At 36.8% G+C, this 23,155-nt stretch overlaps 3 protein-coding genes and 1 long non-coding RNA gene across 6 annotated transcripts in view; 2 read left to right on the top strand and 2 right to left on the bottom strand.

The window, feature by feature from the left end:
• Positions 1-26: 26 nt before the first annotated feature.
• niban1a (niban apoptosis regulator 1a) lies at positions 27-13,431 on the bottom strand. The gene is made up of 14 exons (XM_082148688.1): positions 13,299-13,431; positions 9,752-9,882; positions 9,534-9,662; positions 9,336-9,450; positions 8,034-8,198; positions 7,818-7,933; positions 6,724-6,828; positions 6,259-6,421; positions 4,769-4,956; positions 3,839-3,982; positions 3,617-3,727; positions 3,432-3,539; positions 3,200-3,311; positions 27-2,093 (listed from the first exon to the last, which is right to left on the bottom strand). The coding sequence occupies exons 1-14, from the start codon at positions 13,348-13,350 to the stop codon at positions 1,186-1,188; spliced, it is 2,547 nt and encodes an 848-aa protein (XP_082004814.1). The 5' UTR covers positions 13,351-13,431; the 3' UTR covers positions 27-1,185.
• LOC309483053 lies at positions 4,965-5,325 on the top strand. The gene is made up of 2 exons (XR_014200479.1): positions 4,965-5,211; positions 5,243-5,325. It is a non-coding gene; the product is annotated as an uncharacterized lncRNA (long non-coding RNA).
• Positions 13,432-14,656: 1,225 nt separating the features above from the next.
• On the bottom strand, positions 14,657-22,160 carry trmt1l (tRNA methyltransferase 1-like). Its single transcript, XM_082148689.1, has 16 exons — positions 22,075-22,160; positions 20,585-20,716; positions 20,425-20,487; positions 20,205-20,318; positions 20,016-20,080; positions 19,462-19,618; positions 18,734-18,854; positions 17,123-17,202; positions 16,744-16,987; positions 16,443-16,655; positions 16,162-16,352; positions 15,897-15,975; positions 15,620-15,786; positions 15,395-15,460; positions 15,109-15,238; positions 14,657-15,011 (listed from the first exon to the last, which is right to left on the bottom strand). The coding sequence occupies exons 1-16, from the start codon at positions 22,133-22,135 to the stop codon at positions 14,819-14,821; spliced, it is 2,076 nt and encodes a 691-aa protein (XP_082004815.1). The 5' UTR covers positions 22,136-22,160; the 3' UTR covers positions 14,657-14,818.
• A 52-nt stretch (positions 22,161-22,212) lies between these two features.
• swt1 (SWT1 RNA endoribonuclease homolog) overlaps positions 22,213-23,155 on the top strand; it is a 30,128-nt gene continuing 29,185 nt past the window's right edge. For all 3 annotated transcript variants that reach the window (XM_082148685.1, XM_082148686.1, XM_082148687.1), the window contains exon 1: positions 22,213-22,361. The gene's annotated coding sequence lies outside the window, so the exon portion shown is untranslated. The remainder of the gene's footprint in view (positions 22,362-23,155) is intronic.

The raw sequence follows: 23,155 nt of genomic DNA on the forward strand, positions 1-23,155 counted from the left end.
TTAGAACAGCAGAAGCTCAGCAAATGTCTAGTTTACTCTCACTTTAATGTGATGAAATGACATGCATATTTAATCATTCAACCTATCATTCCAACATTCCTTTTTAAGGGTGGTCATGCTTATTCAAAGATGTATTGATGGACTGCATTCTTGTTTATGTGGATCTTAAATAGATAGTCAAGTGCCCAGAGCAGAATCTGTAGAAATGACTCTCCATATATAGACAGATCTCAGTGGTATTGCAGATCTGCTGTGCATATGTGTCAAATCTTTTTGTGTCAGTCAATACAGATTCATGACATAAAACGGCACTGTGGCGTCGGTATGTCACAGAGCCAGATTCCATGGCAAACAAACCCGTCAGGCCTGCATTGTGGGTCCAAAGTAAACAGTCAGCCCTGGTTCATGGCCGGCTCTGTTGTGAATGTGTCGTCTGAAGGTTAGAAACCACCTTGCGGAAAGGCATGTTCCTTACTAAAGGATTCCTCAAAGTTTCACAAAGGATATCATTTCCAAATACAATATTTATGTTACAATTTAGACTTCATATATTATTCAAATGCTAACATAGCAATTAATTTGTACATATTAGCTTAAAACAATATTGAAATATTGTTATCTATATGACATTCTTAAAACAGTCCTTATAAGATAGAAAAACATGTTATCCTCTTTAACACAATATATACACTACCATTCAAAATGGGGGTTGGTAAGATTTTTTTAAATTTACGTTTTAAATGTAATGTTAATATTCTGAAATAATACTACAATTGTTTTTTCTATTTTAATATATTTCAAATGTAATTTTACAGTTTAATAACTCCTTATTTAAATGGAAACATGCATTTTCTCATGATTCTTTGATGAATTGAAAGTTGAATAGAACAACATTTTTATAAATGTTGTTAGTCACGTTTCATCAGTATAATACATCCTTGCTGAATAAAGTATTCATTTATTTGAAATATATATATATATATATATATATAAATTATTATATTATTACTATATATATATATATATATATATATATATATATATATACACACACACACACACAGTAAATTATAATTACCTCCTGCACAATGAAGAAACCAAGTTCAAAATGTACAATTTGTCTCTTCACACCGAAAAATGGAGCTGTGAACAATTTGAGTAAAGTACTGACACGGTCATTAAATCTTAAACTATAGCTTCTGGTTCCTCGAACATTTGACCTTTTTCTCCATTGTCTTTGCAAGTCGGAAGCACCTCCTCGACTTCAATAACCTCCGTTACCAGGTCACGGATCTCCTTCACACAGCCCAGGGGTCTGGTTTCCTCCTCTAGGTGTGGTGAAGACTGGGTTTCTGAGGCTTTTTCTGGAAGATCCAGAACTTGTTTGTCTGTGACCTCTTTATAGATATCTCCAGCTTCTGCATCTTCAATAGATAAGCAAACAGCTATTGGATATGTGCTTTCATCACGTATCAGTGCTTTAATCTGGGCTGGGTCATCTGACGAAACCGCTGGCTTGCTGTTGTCCTCTGTTTCAGCAGGGTCACCACCAGAGCCAGAGGTTTTCATACAGATCGGACTGATTGCTCTTGTGGCAATAGCAAAGTCTGAAAAAGTTGCAGCATCTCCTTTTGGTGAACTAGAAGTACCAGCACTTTCTGTGCCTTCTGTTACCATAATAACAGGGGTGGGAACGACATCCGTGGCAATTGTGGTGGTTATGAGTTCTGGTTTAGTCTCGGCTGACGTAATCGAGGTTGACGTTTCGGCAGTGGCAAATCCATCATCACTGCTCTCCTCTAAGAGTGTCTTGTTCTCTCCATCACCGATTTTTCCCATGACAGGAAGAGCTTGGCTCAGTGTGCTACTTTCTGACTTTAGCGAGTGAACAGTCACGGATTTGTTTGCTGTCATGCCGTTGCCCAGCAGCGGGGAGGGCGGCATGGGCATACGCAGGCTCGGGGAGGTATTTAAGTGTCCTGGGCTGCTGGGTGCAGATCCCGGGGGAGAGGAGGACAGGCTGGACACACTGAAGTTGTATCTGCTCTCTGTCAACAGGTTAAATTTCTTCAAGCTGGCTGCCTCCTTGACCACTGCCAATCAAAAGCACAAATCAGATTTGAGAATGTTTTAGGCAAATCTAAATGAGTAATCATTTCTTGTTCTTTAGGATTTTTAGATATATGGTGGTGGCCCTAAAATGTATTAGGAGTCGGACACTCTTCTGAGCAACTTTTGAAAATATATTTTAACCACTGGGCTCTAATAGGGATTTGATTGTGGATGTACAGTACACCACCATTCAAAAGTTATGATTTGATAAAAAAAAAAAAAAAAAATCAGATTTGAGAATGTTTTAGGCAAATCTAAATGAGTAATCATTTCTTGTTCTTTAGGATTTTTAGATATATGGTGGTGGCCCTAAAATGTATTAGGAGTCGGACACTCTTCTGAGCAACTTTTGAAAATATATTTTAACCACTGGGCTCTAATAGGGATTTGATTGTGGATGTACAGTACACCACCATTCAAAAGTTATGATTTGATAAAAAAAAAAAAAAATTATATATCTCTCCAAGACTACATGTGCTTGATCAAATTGTTTTTATATCATTACAATTAAAAATAATTGTTTTCCATTTGGTTATATTTTTAAATGTATATTATTCATGTGATGGTAAAGTGAATATTCGTTAAGTCTTCAGTGTCACATAATCCTTCAGAAATCATTCTAATATGCTGATTTGGTGCTCAAGAAACATTTCTTATTATTATTACCAATGTTGAAAACAGCTGTGCTGCTTAATATTTTTGTGGAAACCATCATACATTTTTTTTTTTGGTCAGAATTATTTGATAAATAGTGAGTTCATTTCAAAGCATTTATTCAAAATAGAAATCTTTTTTTTTAAATAATGTAAAAGTCTTTACTGTCACTTTTGATCAATTTAATGCATTCTTGCTGGATAAAAGGATTAATTTCATTAATAAAAATCTTACGGATCCCAATTTTTTTTTTAACTCTTATTTCTTCAAAAACTGTTATTTGATTGGACTTTTTTATAGAGACATCATCCTCATGCAAAAATGTTTGAATTTTATTTTAATACTTTTAAAACTGCTTTGTACTAAATAATGCCTAATATCAATAACATCTTTGCGAGAAAACTTGTAGTCTTGTTGTGATCATGTGACATACCCATGCTGATGTCCTTTTCCAGTATCTGGTGGATAATGTCCTCATACACGTTTTCCACATTGATGAAGTCTGAATAATCGGCGAATATGTATTGCTCAAATTTAGGTAGTTCCTAAAGGTACATTTTAAGAAAAGACAAGTCTATTAGGAAATATCAAACATGTATGTTTTGTATATTTAAGCTGTTAGTGCTCGTATTTCTGTGTCATTATACGACTGATCTCAAATGTACCTCTTTGAAGGATGGGGCCAGATGCTTCTTGATGCTGGGTAGAGTGATGTTGATCAAAGCTTCCTGAAGGATCTTCTTTCTCACTGTGCTGCTGTCATAGTCAAATTGCTGTAAAACAAAGATAAATGAAGCTAAGCAATCTGACACAGCCATTTGTGTTTGTAAATAAAAAGTTAGATGCTTACCTTCAGAACCCTGTTCGAAGCCTTTTGCATAGCCATCGTGAGGTTGATAGATGGGTCCTCCAGAGCCTTTCGCACGAGCAGCTCAAAGGTGTACTCTAGATTCTCCATCAGCTAAAACCATCACACAACAGACACGTCTGAAACCCTAATCGATCACAGTAAGACTATAGAGTGTATGCAAGCAATTCAGAAAGGAGTTGACTGTTGACTAGTTTTGGATACCTGTTTTAAGTCGATCTCTGTGCTGTTCGCCAAACCTTTGATGCAATAGTTGAAGGTTTGCTGTAGCTCTTGGATGTGATCTGCCAGTCCACTCACTTTGTCGTAACAGCTCTGTAAATTAGCCTTACTCATCTTAAACAGAGCCTTAAGAAAGAGAGCAACAGAAGAAGAGTTGTTTTAATATAAAGGCTCTTAAGGTGTTTAAGCATTGTCATGCGTTTTTTAGGCCAAAAATTTTTTTGTCACATACAGCAAACATCTCCTCACTATCCTCTAGCTGCCTGTCCCCTGAACACACTGTAAAAAAAAAAAAAGCGGTCTCTGTAGACAGCCCAGGCTCCACAAACGGCAAGAAAAACAAACTGGCCCAGCCTGGACCACGAAACATAACAAACAGTGTTCCAGCCAATAACCGACAAGAATGATTTGGGGGTTGGGGTTGGGAGGTTAGTGCGTGTGCACATGAAAGGGGGTGTGGGGAGTGGAGGAGAGAGAAGCATGAAGAGGGAAGTTAGCTAGAGGAGAGATGTCCAAGACAACGACTAACGTTAGAATTATATTCTCTTGAATTTTGATATGGCCGACACACTACCAAAGAGACGACGTTCCGATGAACAAATAGCAAAGAAGAGGGAAAGGGATAAGGAATGCGCTAAGTCCCGAATTTACTTCGGAAAAGCCTCATTCGACTGTTTCAGGAAGCACGGAAGGGAGGGGGAGGGGACGAGATGAGGAGGAGGGAGGGTCGAGCTAGCCTCCGTTTTGTTTGACATTACTTCGAACGTCAACAAGAAGTGACGTCACCCAACATCGCTTAGAGCACCTTTAATATAAAAAATTATAATAATTTGGCTTAAGAAATGGAATATAATGCACAAGATGTATGGACTGTTTATGCTGCTTAATCATAAATTCTTTAGCTCCTCTCACCTGTCGGAGTTCCTCCCTCTGGTCAGCATCCTCAAAGTCCTGACAAAGCTGTTCCATCATGCCCTCGCTCAAGTCCCGGGCCTCTGTGAAGCCCAGGCTGATGGGCCCCATCACTTCCTCCAAGACGGCCGGCAGGTAAGGCTGCACCTGCTCAGTGCAGTATTTTTTTGCTGGCTCAGCTACCATAGCTACCCAGATTGAGAGAGTAAAAATATGGTACAGTACATAGACTCAGATATGGTAAACACCCACATATACTCATTTGTACAACAAAGTAACTAAGGCCAAAAGACATCTTGCGGGTTACACTTTCTTGTTACATATAACATTACTGTTGTAATAACAGTAAATTATGCATAATTACACCCAACTAACCCTTAACCAAACCATATTCCCAACCCTAGTAAGTACATGTTAATGGAAGTGTTCATTAATTTTACTCCGTACTTAAATGTATAAGTACACTGCAACAAGGACACCTTAAAATAAAGTGTAAACCACCTTGCTTTACTGATGGCCATTCAAATGAAATATACATTTTGTGAGATATTTATATTACACAATATTTTATATATGTGACCATGGACCACAAAACCAGTCAAATGGGTCTTTTTTTTTTTTTTACTGAGATTTATACATCATCTGGAAGCTGAAATAAATAAGCTTTTCATTGGTGTATTGTTTGTTAGGATAGGACAATATTTGGCCGAGATACAACTATTGAAAATCTGGAATCTGAGGGTGCAAAAAAATCAAAACATTGAGAAAATCGCCTTTAAAGTTGTCCATTTATGTTCGCGATTGTGCTGCATTCACTGACAAAAATAAATGTTTTATATATTTACGGTAGGAAACTTTAAAAAATATCTTCATGGAACATGGATCTTTACTTAATATCCTAATGATTTTTGGCATAAAAGAAAAATCGATAATTTTGAACCATACAATGTTGGCTATTTGTTGGCTATTGCCACAAATATACCCGTGCGACTTGTGACTGGGTTTTGTGATCCAGGGTCACATATTTTATTCATATATACATACACTACCGTTCAAAAGTCTCGGGTTGATACGATCTCATATGCTCACATTACAATTTTTATTAAACTTACTAATATTTATTAAAGTTTCTATTTTCTATTTTGATATATTTTGAAATATATAATGTTTGAAATGTATGGTTCCATTACCCCAGTCTTCAGTGTCACATGATCCTTCAGAAAACATTCTAATATGCTGGTTTGGCATTCAAGAAACATTTCTTATTATTATCGATGCTGACAACATTCGTTCTTCTGTATATTTTTGTGTAATTCATCTTTTTTCAGGATTCTTTTATGATTATAAAGTGAATTGCTTTATAAAAGTATACTTTTTTTTAAAAAAATGTATGTGAAAGGTAGTGTACATCAGTGTTTGGCAAGTGACAGTTTTCAGTTTCAAGGCTCTTAAAAGCTTGAAATTGACACATTTTTTGTGTGATCATTTACCTCTGAGTTTGCTCTCCAGGAAAGCTCTTGAGGAGATGATCTGGTCCATGTCAGAGCGCATGCGTGCCTCCTGCTCTTTCACCATGTCTTTGCACTCCTCCTTCAGTGCGGTCAGCCTTTGCATTAAATGTTCTTGCAGCAGAAAATAAGCAGCTTCAACTGTCTATGAGACAAATGGCAGGGGTCAATTAATTAATAACTGTTACATAAGTTTTTGTAACGTCCATAATCACAGCTATGGAATGTAATGTGTTTCTGGTATGTTTCTGGTTTGTCCCACCCTTAGGGAAACACCAAAGGGACATTTCTGGCCTCCCTGGCCTAAAGCTATTTGGGTGTGCGGCATCCTACATGTACGTCAACATCACACACCCAAGTTTCAAGTATAAAGGACAGGTTCTGGAGAAACCCAATGCTATAATGGGAAACAATTTGTACAATCACTAGGACAGGAAAGAGACGCACTGCAAACCACACTCTTCTCTTGTCTGCCCTTTTGCTCTTCATACATGGCTGCAGTTCTTTCTCCAGATAGGGCATTAAGTCCTCCATGAACAGATTAGCAAGACCCTAAACACACACACAAACAAACACAGATTCAGAAATATTACACATACATCCTGTAGCTAAACAAGACTTAAACATTGAGCGCAAACCCCGCAGTGCTAAACCCCCATGTGGCACAATTTATGTAAACTTAAACCACAGACTAGACTGATATGTTTACCTAAAACCACAAAATCAATCACTGATCTGCCTTCAGTCATTTCTCAAACACGATCCAAATCAAAGTATTTAAATGAACAGACTAATGTGACAACAGTAAACAATATTAATAATGAAATACTAAAGTAATAAACCCCCTTATCCATGATTCAAGCACAGAAAGTATCAAATAGTTTTAGGAAACTGCAGAAAAAGTATGATAATAAATCATAATATAAAATGATAATATAGGATAATAATATGATATATATATTTCACAGTGTTCATATTGTGAGCTTCAGGACACTTCATGGCACACGTTGCTCTTTCAGAACTAACAACTTCTAACAAAGTTAAAATAATATGTGCTGTGAGATGTGGTGTATCGATAGTTCATTGTCACGTTGGCTTTAACAGGTGAAACTACAGTGAAACTGCCTGTGTGCAGCATTACTCAGATTCCACAGACGCTCTGATGTAACAGCGTGTGACTTGGGGTTTTGGAGACTGAGTACAGATAATACATGTAAGACTGTATGTATTATACAACAGGGAAAAAATTCTAAATATATTTAAATCTACCATTTAGTGAGGAAAACAAATTATTTGGGAAAAATGCCTAATTATAGGCTACCAAATATGGAAATATGTTTTGCAACTTGGTTCCAGCCATTTATAAATGATAAAGATTGTCATAACTGTCACAGTAAATTACAAAACATTTCAAAAGCTAGAACATTCCATGCCATTCTAGAAGAACAAAAGCTATCTTGTTTATTTTCAAAAAAATGTCTTAAGTTTCAGACAACATGTGCAGTCAATGTGAACCAGCAGAAATGTTGAAGGACACCTACCCGCACATCACTGCCAATGAGCATATCCCATGATTCATACTGCCCATTCTCCTGCCTATAGAGCTGAAAGGCTTTGAGGAAAGCTTTAACCTCACACGTCTTCTTCTTGAGAAAATCTGTTGAATAGACCAAATGTTTTCCGTTTAATATAAGCTGATCTATTTCTTTACACCACAACTTCCACTGGCACTGGTTTTATTACAGTGAAAGTCATACCTTTGTTCTGGTGGCGAATGCAGTCAGATAAGACCGAGATGAATTCAGCTTGAGAGTTTTCATCTCGGAAACAGAAATAGGAATCTCGGCGGTACGGAAGTCTAAGATAAACTGGGTACTCCCCCGGCATGTCCGCCACAGGGGGTGCGAAATCCTCCTGGACATCTGCATCATAACACACACAATCACATTTTACTCCATTATGTAAGTTAATTCACCATTATGTTTACTGTATGTATAAAATTATTGTATATTATATATTATGTTCTTCATAAATCTTTTCAGTAAATAAATTATGATGATTTATAGAAAACAAAAACAGAACTAAGTAATGCATGGATGAATCGTTCACAATAATACCATTAACATAAATAAATTAAATTGGGTCAGTTTTGATTTTATGCCAAATTGAAATGAAGTCATGTTCTATTAAAAACAAAATAACATTTATCATTAGCTCAGTAATGAATGGGTTTTTAAAGACAATATTCAGTAATATTATAGATTCAACTGCACTGAGACTATTGAATGAGAATGAAATTTGATATGAATTGAGCTGAGCTGGATAATATCAGGAGCTTTGTAACATTGACACTGTTATTGAACTATACTGAATCAACACTGATGCTTAATAATAATTCACTGTAAATAGAGCTGCTTTACTGAAACTGAATTTGTTTCATAGTTGATGAATTCTACAACATTAACACTGTTATTTTCCTGTTTATTACTGTGAAGCTGCTTTGACATAATCTGCTATATAAATAAATTCCTGTTTCTGCTATATAAATAATTGTGACTTGACTTACTGTAAAGGGAGAGTTCATCCAAAAATGAAAATTCTGTCAACATTTACTCACCCTCAAGTTGTTCCAAACATGTATAAATGTCTTCTGCTGAACACAAAAGACGATATTTTGAAGAAAATGGTTAACCAAACATTTGATCAGCCCCATTGACTTCCATAGTATGGAGGGGAAAACAATTAAATGGAAGTCATTGAGGCCCATCAACTATTTGGTTACCAACATTCTTCAAAATATCTTCTTTTGTGTGTCAATTTATGTGTTGAACCCAACTAATATGAAAGGACTGTCTACCCAGCTAACAGGGAACACTCTCAGAACTTTGGCTAACATAGCTGGAAAGGTTATCTCAAAGTTATGAACAAATGTTTTTCCAGGAACATTAATAGAATGTTTGTTCAAAGTTATCTGGTCTTTAACAATTGCTGGAAAAGTGGAAACTTAGCTCAGTTAAAATATATGCCTATATAGCCTACTCTTAATTAATTTTACTCACTGTTGGTGCAAGGGCAGACCTGGTCAATCATTTCCATGTATTTTTCTTCAGTAGTCAGAATGGTGCCCCCTGTAGGCATCAGTCTGTGTAATGGAGGGGCACCTTTCACATACGCCTGCAGGAAAGCAGAGGTAGGAAATGTTAGCATTACCTCAGTCAGCAAATGTTCATTCTCAGATGGTGAATAATGGCTAATACCTTGTAGCTCTCGTGGCACTCCAGGACGTTACAGGCACGTATCACAATATATCTCTCTTTCCACTTCCTGCCGTCATCAAAGTACCGGACAAATTCCTCATACATCACCTTTCCAGACTCTGGAGGGGCCTGGATAATTAAATATAATGTGTCGATCTCATAAGAATAAATTAATTCAGATATGTCTGTTAAATCCATATCTGAGATCTGATTCCTACCCGTTGTTTGAGGAACTGTGTGCGTTCCTCTTTGCGTTGTTCAAGTTCATCTCGGATCTGGGACAGGTAAGCCAGAGAATATTGTTTCCTATAAATCGGTGCGAACTTCTTAAATTTCTCATCCACTTGCTCTGCAAGACAAAACAATGCTGAGGTCATTACAATATTTAAAAGACTAGAAGTCAAACAGGTCTTACTTGCTCAGCACGATTTCATATGGCGTGCATTGATCTAACATTTACTTAGTCATAGCCTACTTTACTATGTATCATAATAATAATAGCATGTAAGCATGTAACATCAGCTCATGCCCTGAGATTGGGGCCAAGGAAACCAATCCAATCCCAGAGGTGATACTGCTGAAAAAATTACACTTTACCTTTATTTAACGAAACCCAACTTTGTTTCGTACATATGTTTATATATAAATCAGTTAAATTATATGACATGCTATATTACAGCTAGAAGGGCATAAACTACTGAATAGACGATATTTCAGGTACATTCGCTAACCTAACATTTCCTTCCACTTCTCTTTGCTGTTTTTTTCTGTCACACAGAATGTTGTTTTGATTAGTTAAACTTTACAATAAGGTCCCATAACAATGAGCAATACATTTGATTCAGTATTTATTCATCTTTGTTAACTGTTTATTGTTATTCATATTAGATTAGTTCCATTAAATAATTTTAACAGATAGGCCTACTAGTACATCTTTTTTTTAAACAATGTATTAGTAAATGCTGAAATTATCATGAAATAAGATTAAAAGAAAATGCTTTAAAAGTATTTTCATTGTTAGTTCACGTTAACTAATGTAGTTTATAATCTTAACAAATGAAACCTTATTGTAAAGTGTTATCTTAAAGGAAAATGTTTCATGAGTTTTTCAAAATCTCTCTTTAATTCCACTTAGCGCTTCACCTGGAGAAGAACGCACCATCACACACTGTCCAATGTGTAAAAACAGATGGCAGTACATCACCCAAAATAGGCACAGACCAAAGGTGAGTGGAGAGGAAATTCACAGCGGATTGTCTAAATTAGTTAATTGTGTTTTTCCCAGGACCACATACAAAATTAGCTTTCAAACCTCATAGATCTAATGTAGAATTATACATGTTTAAATTCCATTTTGGTGGCATGCCATGAGAACATGTAACATACCACATAAACATGACTTACATGAGGCATGGTATATGAATAATCTCCAGGCTATTTATTACTACAAGTGTTATTATATCATTGGAAATGGAAAGTTCCAATTCTGGGTGCTGATTGGTCAGTACAGTATTCAAGTCGTTCTAAAATAAACAAAAGAATCAGCTATGACTCAAAATGGAATACTTAATGGAATAGCTATAACACTGCGCCCATAGATTTACCCACAGAATTACGTTCTGTTTTCCTGAAACAGACTGAACTTTAGGATTTAACACCTAAACCAGAATGACCACTTGTACAGGGTGTTTCTACTTTTTTAATTTCCTCATTTTTAAATGTTTATACAATTTTAGAGCCTTACATTACGTAACAGATGAATTTAGACGACAGCTGAGAGCTATGGCATTCACTTCCGTCATATTTCACAATGTAGTGAAAGTAACAAGCCGCTCTGTCTTTATTTTCACTCTCACGCCAGTGTGTATTTCTTCATGCAGTCTTCTTAAAACTATTGTTTTGTGTGTGAGAGAGATTCATTGTTTTGGAAGGAACTGTAGTTTGAGATGTCTTGAATTCTTGAGCTCTGACATGTAAGATACTTTGCCTGCAATAGACGTTTGTGACATGGCATGGCCTGCAAAGCCAGTTCTGTATGAACATACCTCAACACAGACATCATCACACTTCACCAACACTTCAGCAAGAGTACAAGGTTGACAAGGGAATGTTCTTAAACACCTCTACATGTGTGTGTGAGAAAGGACGAAACAACTCCTTGACAATGAGCAGCTGTTGACAACACACTCTCTTTTAGGTGTGAAATGACAGCACTTGAGTTTACTGTCAGCTCATTCTCAGGAAGTGATCCCATTTGTTTCCCACGTGATAATGACACAATTAACATGATACTAAACCTAGAGTCACATCTGACAGATTTAAAGGGATAGTTCACCCAAAAATGAAAATTCTGTCATCATGTCCTCACCCTAAAGTTGTTCCAAACCGGTATGAATTTATTTCTTCTGCTAAACACAAAAGAAGATATTTTGAAGAATGTTGGTAACCAAACATTTGATGGGTCCCCATTGACTTCCATAGTATTTGTTTTCCATACTATGGAAGTCAATGGGGCCCATCAACGGTTTTGTTATTCTTCGTTATACTTACATTAACTGCGTCAAGCTCCCAAAAAAAGGCATGTTTTCTCTGCGTGTGCAACTAAAAAACATTGACTGTAAAAAGTGTGGTGTCATGTGACAATATTTTCTAGTTAAAGCCATTGTTGGTTTGTAACAGAAACTATGATACTATCAGAACTGACATAATCTGTTTAAATGTTTGTGTTGCTCAACTGGTAGAGCGTAGCATGTGGAGCTCCAAAGTCAAAGGTATGTCAAATATCTTGAATTCTCTGTAAATTGCTTTGAATAAAAATGTACGTTAAATGGATAGATATGAAAAATACAAATTATAATTCAACTTATTGTGATGGGGCTGAAATAATGTAATTCTTTTACATTAGGTTATGCACATCAAAATACTATTGGTACTTTGCAAGCCTAACCACATATTCAGAAGTTATAGAAGGGTTATAGTTTCAAAATCAGCCAATGAATAATCCTTATATATTGAATACTTATATAATATTTGGGAGACATGCCCCCTATAGCGGTTACAATCTTTGGGAGCTGACAGTTCAGCAGTAACCTTTTCAAATGAAATTATCACCTGTCAATTTTCAAGCTCACATGTTCCCGTTTCCGGACAATGAGCTTTTCATTAAAAAATCAAACTGAGTTCTGTGAATGAAATGGGGTATAAAAAAACACATTCCGAAAATACGCTTAATGCCGTAATGCTCTTTCAGCACGTTTTGTCTGCTAACATCACTCTTCTTTACAAACTACAGATGTGAATTGCACACACTGGCTGTTTTTCCATTTGAGCAAATAGCAGAGCTGATTGTAATCCTTTAATCTCTGACACACACCAAAAACCTCCACCCATATAGTTTGAAATAGCAAGAAGAAAACAAACAGGTTTCTGCCTCTCACTTTTCAGGTGAGAGGGTAGAGTGATCTAATGGACACTAATGGTAGTCATTTACAAGTCCAAATTCAAAAAAAATTCTAACACTGAATGGTCATGCAATTTAGGACAGTAGAAAACATCTCATGTATTTCAATCTGCAATTTCAGAAACATCCACCATCTTTCTCTGCCCATATCCCTGCAGTATAGTGAAACGTTTCAGCAACCTATTATTATTATTTAAGAGCATCGGAAGACATACAAACAAACATTACTGCTATTTCCACACTCATAAACTATGCCACACCACTTAGTGACTTAGAATGACCACATAAAGTTCCTAAACACATACCTCTTATGTAGTTGGATTTATTTTCATCCAGTAAGCTGGACGATGTTCCCATACTGCTCTGCTTAGTTCAGGTGAGCTCTCTTCTGCTCTGGTGAAGTTGATTCAATGTCTCTGCATTCACTACTGAAGGAGAATCTGAAAGCAGGTGTTATATTTCAGGACTGTGGGAGTGGCATGAATGAAACTCTTGCATCAGGACAATCAAGGGCTGTCTTTTAAAAGGAGCTGTCTACCTAGACAACCTGTGATGCCCAAAATGCTGTCTAGGGAGGCAGCTCACTAAGTTTTGACACAGTCACAGCCTGATTTCATGAAAACAACATGCTATATGATATGTGTTTTATAAATCAGGCTTCTCTGTGAATATGCAAGAGTATCTGAGCTGTGATCAAAGTTACTAGAGTAACAGTGGAAGAGACTCTAGGGTGCTTCAAGGAAGAACCATGGTATGTTTTGTTACATCTTTGTTTGTGAAATACTATACATGTGTGACATACTAGACAGACTTGATTCTATTAAGGTTTATTACCACGAACAGTTTCTATTCAAACTGTCATACCAGTAAGATAGTTTTAGTGCATTTCAGGGAGTTCTAGATATGTGCTATACAAATAAAGCTGGCGTGGCTCTAACTGATGACACGCGTCATTTTCAAGCTGATGAATCATATAAAATCTGAACACATTTAGTCTTATTTCAGACCAAACATAAAATAATTATTTGTACCATGATTTGTTTTTGCATTGTGACATTTGCATAACAATAAAGCACATTTCTGTAGAGTCTAATTGCTGAAAAAAAAAGAAAACAATTCTATAATATATAACGCACTGAATAAAAAAAGCTCAAAAGTTGAGAATGCATTAATAATGAGAATTTTTGGGGAAAATTTGCTTAAATGTTATGAAAATAATAAATTAACGTGCAATCAAAAAATTTATAAAAATATGCTAAATATTCAGTAGTTTTTAAAGTAAAATGTGGCCCAGACATGTTTTTGTTTTGATTCACCTCAAGCACTTTGTCAATGTTTAATAATAATACATTTTAATAATTTTAATATTATATTTAAATATAAATTATGAATTATAATATACACACATAATGTAAAATGTTTATATATTTATGTTATACAGCACAACTGTAAGCAATCTGGAAAAAAAGTGAAGTGAAATAGAAAATCAGATCAGGTAAGTTAAATATTACCCATTGACAGTCTTTATAAATATTTTTAGAAATTCAAAAACCAAAGAATAAAAGTCAATACTGCATCACCGTCAACACAGACTGATTATTCAAACACTATTATGCCCTTTAATGGGTCAAAGCCTCAGTACAATCCACAAAAAAACATCAACAAAACTGAAACAACCCTTTTAATTCAGATGAAAATGTTATTTCTTATCCAGAACTTACTCAAGTTGTCATTGAAAATTTCTAAAATAAACAGGAAAACTCATCAATAAAAATAGCCACAGTTGACCTCTGTGCTGTCTCTCACACGGGCACAGTATCTAAAGTCAGAGAGTTAGACGTCGGTCTGAGCTGACAGCGTTGCTTTGAGGGGTGGATGAGTAGGTAGGCACGCTGTATTTTGTAAGCACTTCCTTAAACTGTGCCAGGGTGGCGTCGGTCCGCACGCCCGTTGGGTCAAAGTGTGTGCGGCTCACTCTAAACCCGGCCTCCGTGAGATACTGCAGGAACTTATTCAGCCTGAGAGAGAGGAACAAACCTCAGTGTCAGATTCTACATGTATTATGAATTGTACATCAGTACATGACAGTGTATGGAGAAGTTTGCGCTGACTAACTTAGGCATGTTCATGCCGCGGATGCTGTGCCGATGGATGCTGTAGTAGAACGCTGGATGCTCCAAAGATGAATCTGATTTGACTTTCTTCAGCACATTCCCACAGTCCTCCCCTGTGGGCTTTCTTTTCCCTGAACACAAAAAGTCAAAGTAAATACACTATTTTCTATGCAATTAATCCATTTCAGTTTTTATTCAACCATAAACCCTACTTAATCTGGGATAACCTAGGAACAGTTAGATCCCCGAGAACATCAGATAAAAGACATTGATAAAGCAACAAATACCTGACTGGTCAGATGTATCCGCCTCTTCAACCTTCTGTAAAGTTTTTATGACCACACCACACTCCACTAGAAAATGTGTCAAATTAATTGAAAAATACAAGGCAAAAATCAAGTTATGCTGACAAAACAAGTTCAGATGATATCTCCACGTTGTATTTAACGATGAATAACCAGAAGATTACTGAAACAACAGTGATGGGCAAAAACTTGCACACCCAAACACACCTTGGTTGGAGAAGGCAGAGAATCCCGGGACAGGGAAAGGTTTGAGAGTGGTGCAGTCAGCTTCACAAATGAGTGTCTTCACCAGAGGCTGGATGTCTTCCATATTGTGCTGCACTGTTGCCACCAACATCCGCCTCAGAAATCCAGTGTTAAACAGAGGACCGGCCCTGGTGGATGGAAAGGATCAAAAAGAAAAAAATTATAGTCATTAATGAAAGAATTAAGCATTATCATTATAAGTGTTTTGTAAACATAAGTATGAATGACATCATCTCACCAAAGTGGTCCAAGCTCTACTGCGGTTTTTCCTGGCATGCTCCCATGGCACTGGCAGGGCAGCTGTCTGTACAGGTTTTCTGTATATACAATAAGCAAGAACATCTATTTACATTTATGGATTTGACAGTTATACATTTGAGCAGTTCATGCATTCTATGGGAATCAAACCCATGACCTTGCCATTACTGTTGCCATGCTTGACTATTTTGGCTACAGGGACACTATTAGGATGCAGCTGTTTGTTTGTACAAGTGCTTTCTCACCTTCCACCATGCTTCCTGGCTTGAGGAACACCCTTTCTTCACACCACTGGCAGTGCAACAGCTGCCGCAGTTTCTTAGAGGACTCGTCTGCCTGGGTGGGCCCTCTAAGAACTCGCACCACCACGAGGACAAAGTGCTCAAGAGCTACGGCCAACAGCACTTCAATCCCTTTGTTGCAGCGTGCAGCCGCCCTGAAATGACATGCATTAACAAGACGGTTTGCAAACTGTGTAATAAAATAAATAGGTGTATGCTGATTCATTTCAGAAAGACCTGCCCACCTGGCCACTGACGCCAATACCATACGCGCTGCGAGTTCCCTGTAATACTCGGTTCGGACTATCTGGCAACCGTAATGTCGAAGCGTCACATTCAGGGATTTAGAGTAAAGGGAACCGGTGTCTGTCGACGTCACAGAGACAATGCCCAGGTTCCGAACGTTACGAAAAGCAGCGTCCAGATAGTTTACAGCCGTTCCAAATGGGTCAAGGTGTCTGATTTAAAAACAAGAATGCAATCAATTATTATGGGTACAATGTTTTTAGTCATTATGACCAACAGTTCATCAGTCCTCTCACTCACATGTAGTCAAAGGGTCTCAGGTGCATGATGACATTGGCGTCCATTTTCACCACCTCCACGGAGGCAATGGGCGAGTCTGCATCTCCCGCTCCGTCGAGCTGCCGGCCCGTACGAGTGCCCTCTACTCGGATGTGGTTCAGATGACAATTCTCCTTAATCATCTTCACGCAAGCTTCGCTTAAGTCATTTATAGTAACCTTTACAGAGTTGCGCAGATGCTTTGCCCACTGCAAACCCATGATACCTACAAAAATGATCAATATGTTGCAAATTTTTGCAAATAGATACACAATGCCCCTTTCATTTTTATCAAATCATTCGGAGCAAAAACTGAGCAGTGCTATTTATTATCATCATGAGATGTTAGTAAATTTCCTACCAGTCGCTCCAAAGGCATCGAGACATTCGAGTGGATTCCTTTCCTCAGCAAGAACAGCAAGAGAGCAGAACACCAGCTGCCTACAACAATCACATTTTAGTGTGATACAATCATCAAATAATCAGCACAATAAGAGTATGAAGGATTTTTTGGGGGTCCTTTTTTGACTTTATTATAGGGTTTTTCAACAGGGTGTCCATGACCCATAGGTAGGCCTATTTTTGTATTATTTGTCTAAATATTATATATTTATACAAACAGAAATAAAATATTAAAGGCAGGGTAGGTAAAAAATGTATAAAAAAACTTTCTTCCAAATTTGTTTAAACTTTATATATATATCAATGCATAATTAAAATCTAAGTACTCTGAAAAAGAAAGTATAAAAATCGAGTGTCTGTAGACCTCTCACAACTGTTTTAAAGACAGCTCATTATTTCCATTCACTCCACCCCCTCCCTTCTGGGCTCCTTCCAAAGCCACGCCCCCAAAACACATGAACGCGCGACTCCGACAGCTGAGCTGAAGACGCATTCGCATTGTTTACCTGAGACGAGCGGAGAGGAAGGAGCGCAGTGCATGCAGTGACATCATGTCAGAATCACATGTAATAAAAAAATTGAACTTTATCATTATGAATATAAACAAATAAGATGTATTTTAGTACTCACTATCAAGCTAGCATATTGATATTGGTAAAGTTTAAAATATATATTTTTTGATTCGCTAACGAGCTAGTTATCTATAAGGCAAAGCTAAAAACAGGTTGCATGATACACGTTTTTCCATTACCATCATTTACACTGTGATGAAGATGAATTTCGTGTAAGATTCATAACATATATGGTGTTCTGCATGTAAGAATTTCCATGATGAAAACATTGTTGACTCTTGATGAGGACTAACGTTACACTCCAGAGACAAGTACCGCATCGTCAGCTCGAGGACAGGTCCGGGGTCGAGGGCGAAGCAGAGGAGGTCGTGCAACTAGGGTCCGAGGATATTGACACGCGTTTTATTTCTTTGTTTATCCAAAGACTTTTTGTTCATTACCTTTTCTAGTACTGTCTTCCTTTTTTGCCTTGTTTGCCTTCGCTAACTGCATATGCCGGTAATGTGAATTTTGATTGCTCTTTCTCTGCCATTGTTTTGCTATTCCTAGGTTCCGTGCCTCTTGAATTCCTCAAATCAAACGGGTGCGCGCAAGTGGGTAGATCCTGTGTGGCAAAAGGGTGGTTGCCATGGTTGCGAGAGAGTGACAGTCGCCTAAGCCAATCCTTTGTTTCGTCCCGAATGGAAATAATGAGCTGTGTTTAATGCAGATTAAACGGTCTAGAGTCACTCGATTTTTATACTCTTTTTTTTCAGAGTACTAACATTTTAATTATGTATTGATATATAGAGAAAGTTTAAACAAATTTGGAAAAAAGTTTTTTATAAAATTCCTACCTACCCTACCTTTAAGTATATAATTAAGTATATTAAGTATAACTTCAGCCAAAGTAACATTTAAGATGCTAAAGTAAATGTGGGTTTACACATTTATCTTTTACGAGGTACACATTTAAATCTTATAACGAGTCGTTCGTCAAATAAATAAAATTCTCCAACCTGTTCGTCTTCATCTTGCGGTTGAAGTAGGTGTCTGTCTTCTGGGGTGTGGTGTGGTTGGGCAGGAGCTGGACATTGGTGCCCAGTTCTTTCATAATCTCATAAGCCTGTCCACCTGGGACTGAGAAAGAAAGAGAATCAATGCGGACAAATAATTTGGAAAATATTGACTAAATGCAGAGGAATAGCATCCTTAAAAAACGGTAAAAAGGCTGAGGAGTACAACGCTCTTCAGATGCTGCCTACATAAATACCCTAATGAGTGGATTTAATATGCAATTGAATGAATTAATTGCTTAGTGCTGTAGCAAATTAAAGCATTTTATTGTTACAACCGCCTCCTGTGTCTCACAGGAGTCTCTTACTTTAAACTAAAAAGCAAAGGCCAAGGCCTGAACATGAACCACAAGGGGATCTTTCATATCACTCCTGAAGAACTTCATCCTGTGAGCGGCTGAATGCTGTATGGTTTAGGTTAGATTAAGCCTGCCTATTCTTTCTTAAAGGACATACCACAAAAAAATTGAACTATTATTTTTATGAAAACAATCCCAACATCTACATTATTCCACATAAACAAACTGGCATCCTGTTCACGCGGTTCCAGAGCGGTTCTCACCCTCTGAGGCGCTGTCAGCACAAATGCACAATTATCACTCATGTCAGTAAAGCACATAAAACGAGGAAGCATATAAAACATTTTAAACAGCAATAGAGTAAAGGCTCACCAGGTTGTTCAAAGGGTACATCTGAGCTGCCTGAATAGCTGGCCTCTGTCTCACCCTTGTTGAAGTGGCGTTTGAGATGACTGATCATGTCTGTCTTGCGAGCAATAGTGACAGAGCAAACCACACAGTGGTAGTGAGCCACAAGTCTGCTTTGAGTCTGGAGATGAGGGGAACAAATACATGAATGTATTAATTCAAGAGGATGTGATTTCATTTTTCCTGATAAACTGTCACAGATAAAAGCTTTTCGATCTATCTGTACTGTCCAACTACAGGCAAACAGGGCTATGGCTGGATATTTATATTTACGGCTGTGGTCAGCATTGGTGAGCAATTTTTCTATGGTAGTGTGGTATGTTTATCCATCTATATAGTAATGAGGTTCAATCATTGTAAACGAACAGGTTTCGCAAAGCTAAGGATAAAAATGATCAATTCTAAATAAAGTTAATCAGCATCTCTATGTTCACTTTAGAATAGAAAGGCTTTTTGTCACTATAATTACAGCCATGGGATGTGTATGGGAAGAAACACTTCATAACACGTCATCTTACCTGGTCAGAGCCTAGACTGGACTTGAGTTGTCGGCAAGGCAGATGACAGATGCACATCCTTTGGCCTGCAGGAGAGGAAACAAAGTTAATTTACCCAAGCAAAATTTTCACGCATGAATTAGCTGCTAACCAGAAGCAACAGCTTATATGTGTTGGAAAAGAAAATTAGCTGCCAAGGGCTACATTTACTTTCAAATTCCACGTAAACTTTCCAGTGCAAGTTCTGCAGGTGTCGTCTAAGTTTATGACTGTAACAGGCCTTAAATTTCTCTTCTGGACACAATGGACAAGACTTCCTCCCGGCTGTCAAAATCAATGAACAGAGATATTTATTAGCTTCAGATTCAAGTGGTCTGCTGATGGTTGTAATAAACGGACAGAATAAACAGGTACTTCTGGTTTAAAGTACCTCCATTTAAATCCACAAGCATTTCAAGCCCCTCCAGGGTGGTTTGAATAGACACATGTCTCTCTGAAAGAGAGACAGATGATTTCAATTCAGTGATTTAACAATGCTGAGAGACATCCTGTCTGAGTGTGATAATCATCATATACTGTTGAATATTTACCGGACACGACAGTGGAGGATGTTTGTCCATTTTTTTCCTCTGTTTTCACTGGAGTAGTAGTTGCTGATTGAGTTGGCAATTGCTCACGCTCCACAGATTCAGCGAGGATCGTACTGGTATCAGTCCCAGTGTCTGTTAATACAAACAAATTCACACTTCAGCAAAATACTGTATATTGAAGCAAACTTAAAGACGAAAGAGTTTTCCTTTATGAAAATTTAATTAGTTAATTAAATATTTAATAAATTAAAAAATATTATATATTTCACATTGATGAAAATTACAATTGCATTCAACTGGTCTTACTGTACAATCACAAACAATTAGGGTTTTCTTCGACTAACAGTCATTTGTATGTCCCGGGGGTTGATTTTTTATTATAACAACTTCTTTTTGTTGTTGTCATATGAATACCACATTAAAATTGCCTTGGTACAATGTCTTAATTTTTTTTAAAGCCTTTATATATAGAGAGAGAGATTGTATTGTTTCACCCTTGTTCCAGGCCAAGACTTTCGATGTTAAAATTGGAAAATACATCTGAAAAATAATACACATTTAAAATTAGAATATTTTAAACGAGGAAAGAATTAATTTCAGGATAATAATAATTTTAGGATTTATTGTGTGAACAATTTGGATTGGTTAGATTTGGTCACATGAGAAAAATAAATCATGCTTTGATAAATCATAATTATAAAGTTAAGTTAAAATGAGATAAAGTTAAAATTATTGCATAAAAAGTATTTTATTTTATAATAATTACGACTCGTTATCATATTTATGTCATAATTTAGATTTTTTAATAAACTTTTTTATCACATAATTATGACAGCCTAGGAAATGGGAGAAATTGACGTTAAACTTTTAAACAATACAATTTATGATTAAAAAATACAATGATAAATTTGTTTGAATGGATTATGTTTAGCTACGTAGAGGTTGAGTTTTGCAGAAAAGTCTCAGGACGTATGATAGATTACAGTGCATCGCTCGCATTGCAGACACTGTAGAAGAAAACTTCTTTTTTTTAACCACAACAACAATACTGGAGCGCCCTCATATGTTAACCCATGTACATTTCCATGGAGTAACCAATCCCGCTTTCTGAGGCTGATGTTTCCAAGCAGAACGGCCCTGGTGCGGAGCTCCGCGGTAAGACCAGTGCTACATTTACACATTACAGTTATTCACAATTTATTGTTTAACTCAGATAATGCATCGATTGATTAAAAGTTTTTGCAACCTAGTGAAATGTCAGTTCTTTGTCGATATGCGCTGAGAATATTTGCGTTTTGAACATTTACATTATTTACACCTAGGTCCTATGGTGGAGCTCCATGAGGAGGCCTATATTTACTTCAGCAGTTTTGAAGTCGCATTAAGGATAAATTGCATAAAATACAAAATTTCTAAATGCTGAGTGTTATTTAAGGAACCTGCAAAACAGGGTTGAATAAATGTATCATTATTAATTCAAATTATTTTGCCTTTTATATTGGCGTCCTCCTGGTGAAGTTGCTCAGCGTCCCCTTCCTTGATCTCCGCCATTTTCCCAAACTAGCTTAAGTAGAATTCGTATCCGTACGCATTGAGCGTTGTGGGGCCGCACCAATCCTGTTCCAGTAAACTACGCAAACTAAAAGGGCGGAAGTGAATTCATCAGCGAGTCAAATGTAAACAAGTGGTGAAGTGAACAGCTCTTATTGCTTGAAGAATTGTTTTACCTTTTGTGATTCGGTGTCGTATTCAACAACATTCCTCCCGCTTGTGATAGGTAGGCCTAAACCTCTTTCTCACTGAAGCTGTAGAAAATACAAATAAAACGTATAACTTAGACTCTTGTAGACGCAAGAGTTCCATGTTTTAAAAATTCCATGTTTCTCAGTATAAGATTTGAAGTTGTAGACATTTGGTCAGAAAATATGTGCTTGCAATGTTAGTATTCCTTTGACATCCCTGTCACAGTTGTATTTGTGTATGACCTAAAGTTGCCACATATTTACAAGTAAGTTACTTTCACACTTACTAACGATATTTCATTGTGTGCTTTATGTTCTCTTGGTTTACATGGGCAGTTAGCTGCTATCTGTTTCTCAAGGATGAACAGGATTTTTGTTTGGGATTCGCTGATATGTAGCTCTTGGGAGAAAAACGTTTACTTTGTACTTAGTTCTGACTAGAAATGCTCTCTAAAGTACTAACGTTACATTATTGTATGAAAAGGACTATATAAAAAGTTATACTGTTATATAGTCCAGTCATTTTAAGCCAAAATGGGGGTCAACCTTGAACAAATTGCAACAGAAGCAAACTCAACTGATTTTGTATCCTCAATATGTCATGAGTAAGGGGAAAAAAAGCCCTGAAGAATCCCATAGGGGAAAGTTTCGAAAAAGACCCAAATATAGCCTATTCATACGCCTATTCTTTCTTTTTCTTACGTGAATAGGGTAACATTTTTAACCTTTAGATATCACCATGAAAATTACTGAGTTGATTACATCAAGACAAACAAAAAATTTATTTTTTTGAAATTGTTTGTTAATATGGACAAACGGTGCATAATCT

This window comes from Leuciscus leuciscus, assembly GCF_965113295.1.
Source record: "Leuciscus leuciscus genome assembly, chromosome: 19".
Classification (NCBI taxonomy): domain Eukaryota; kingdom Metazoa; phylum Chordata; class Actinopteri; order Cypriniformes; family Leuciscidae; genus Leuciscus; species Leuciscus leuciscus.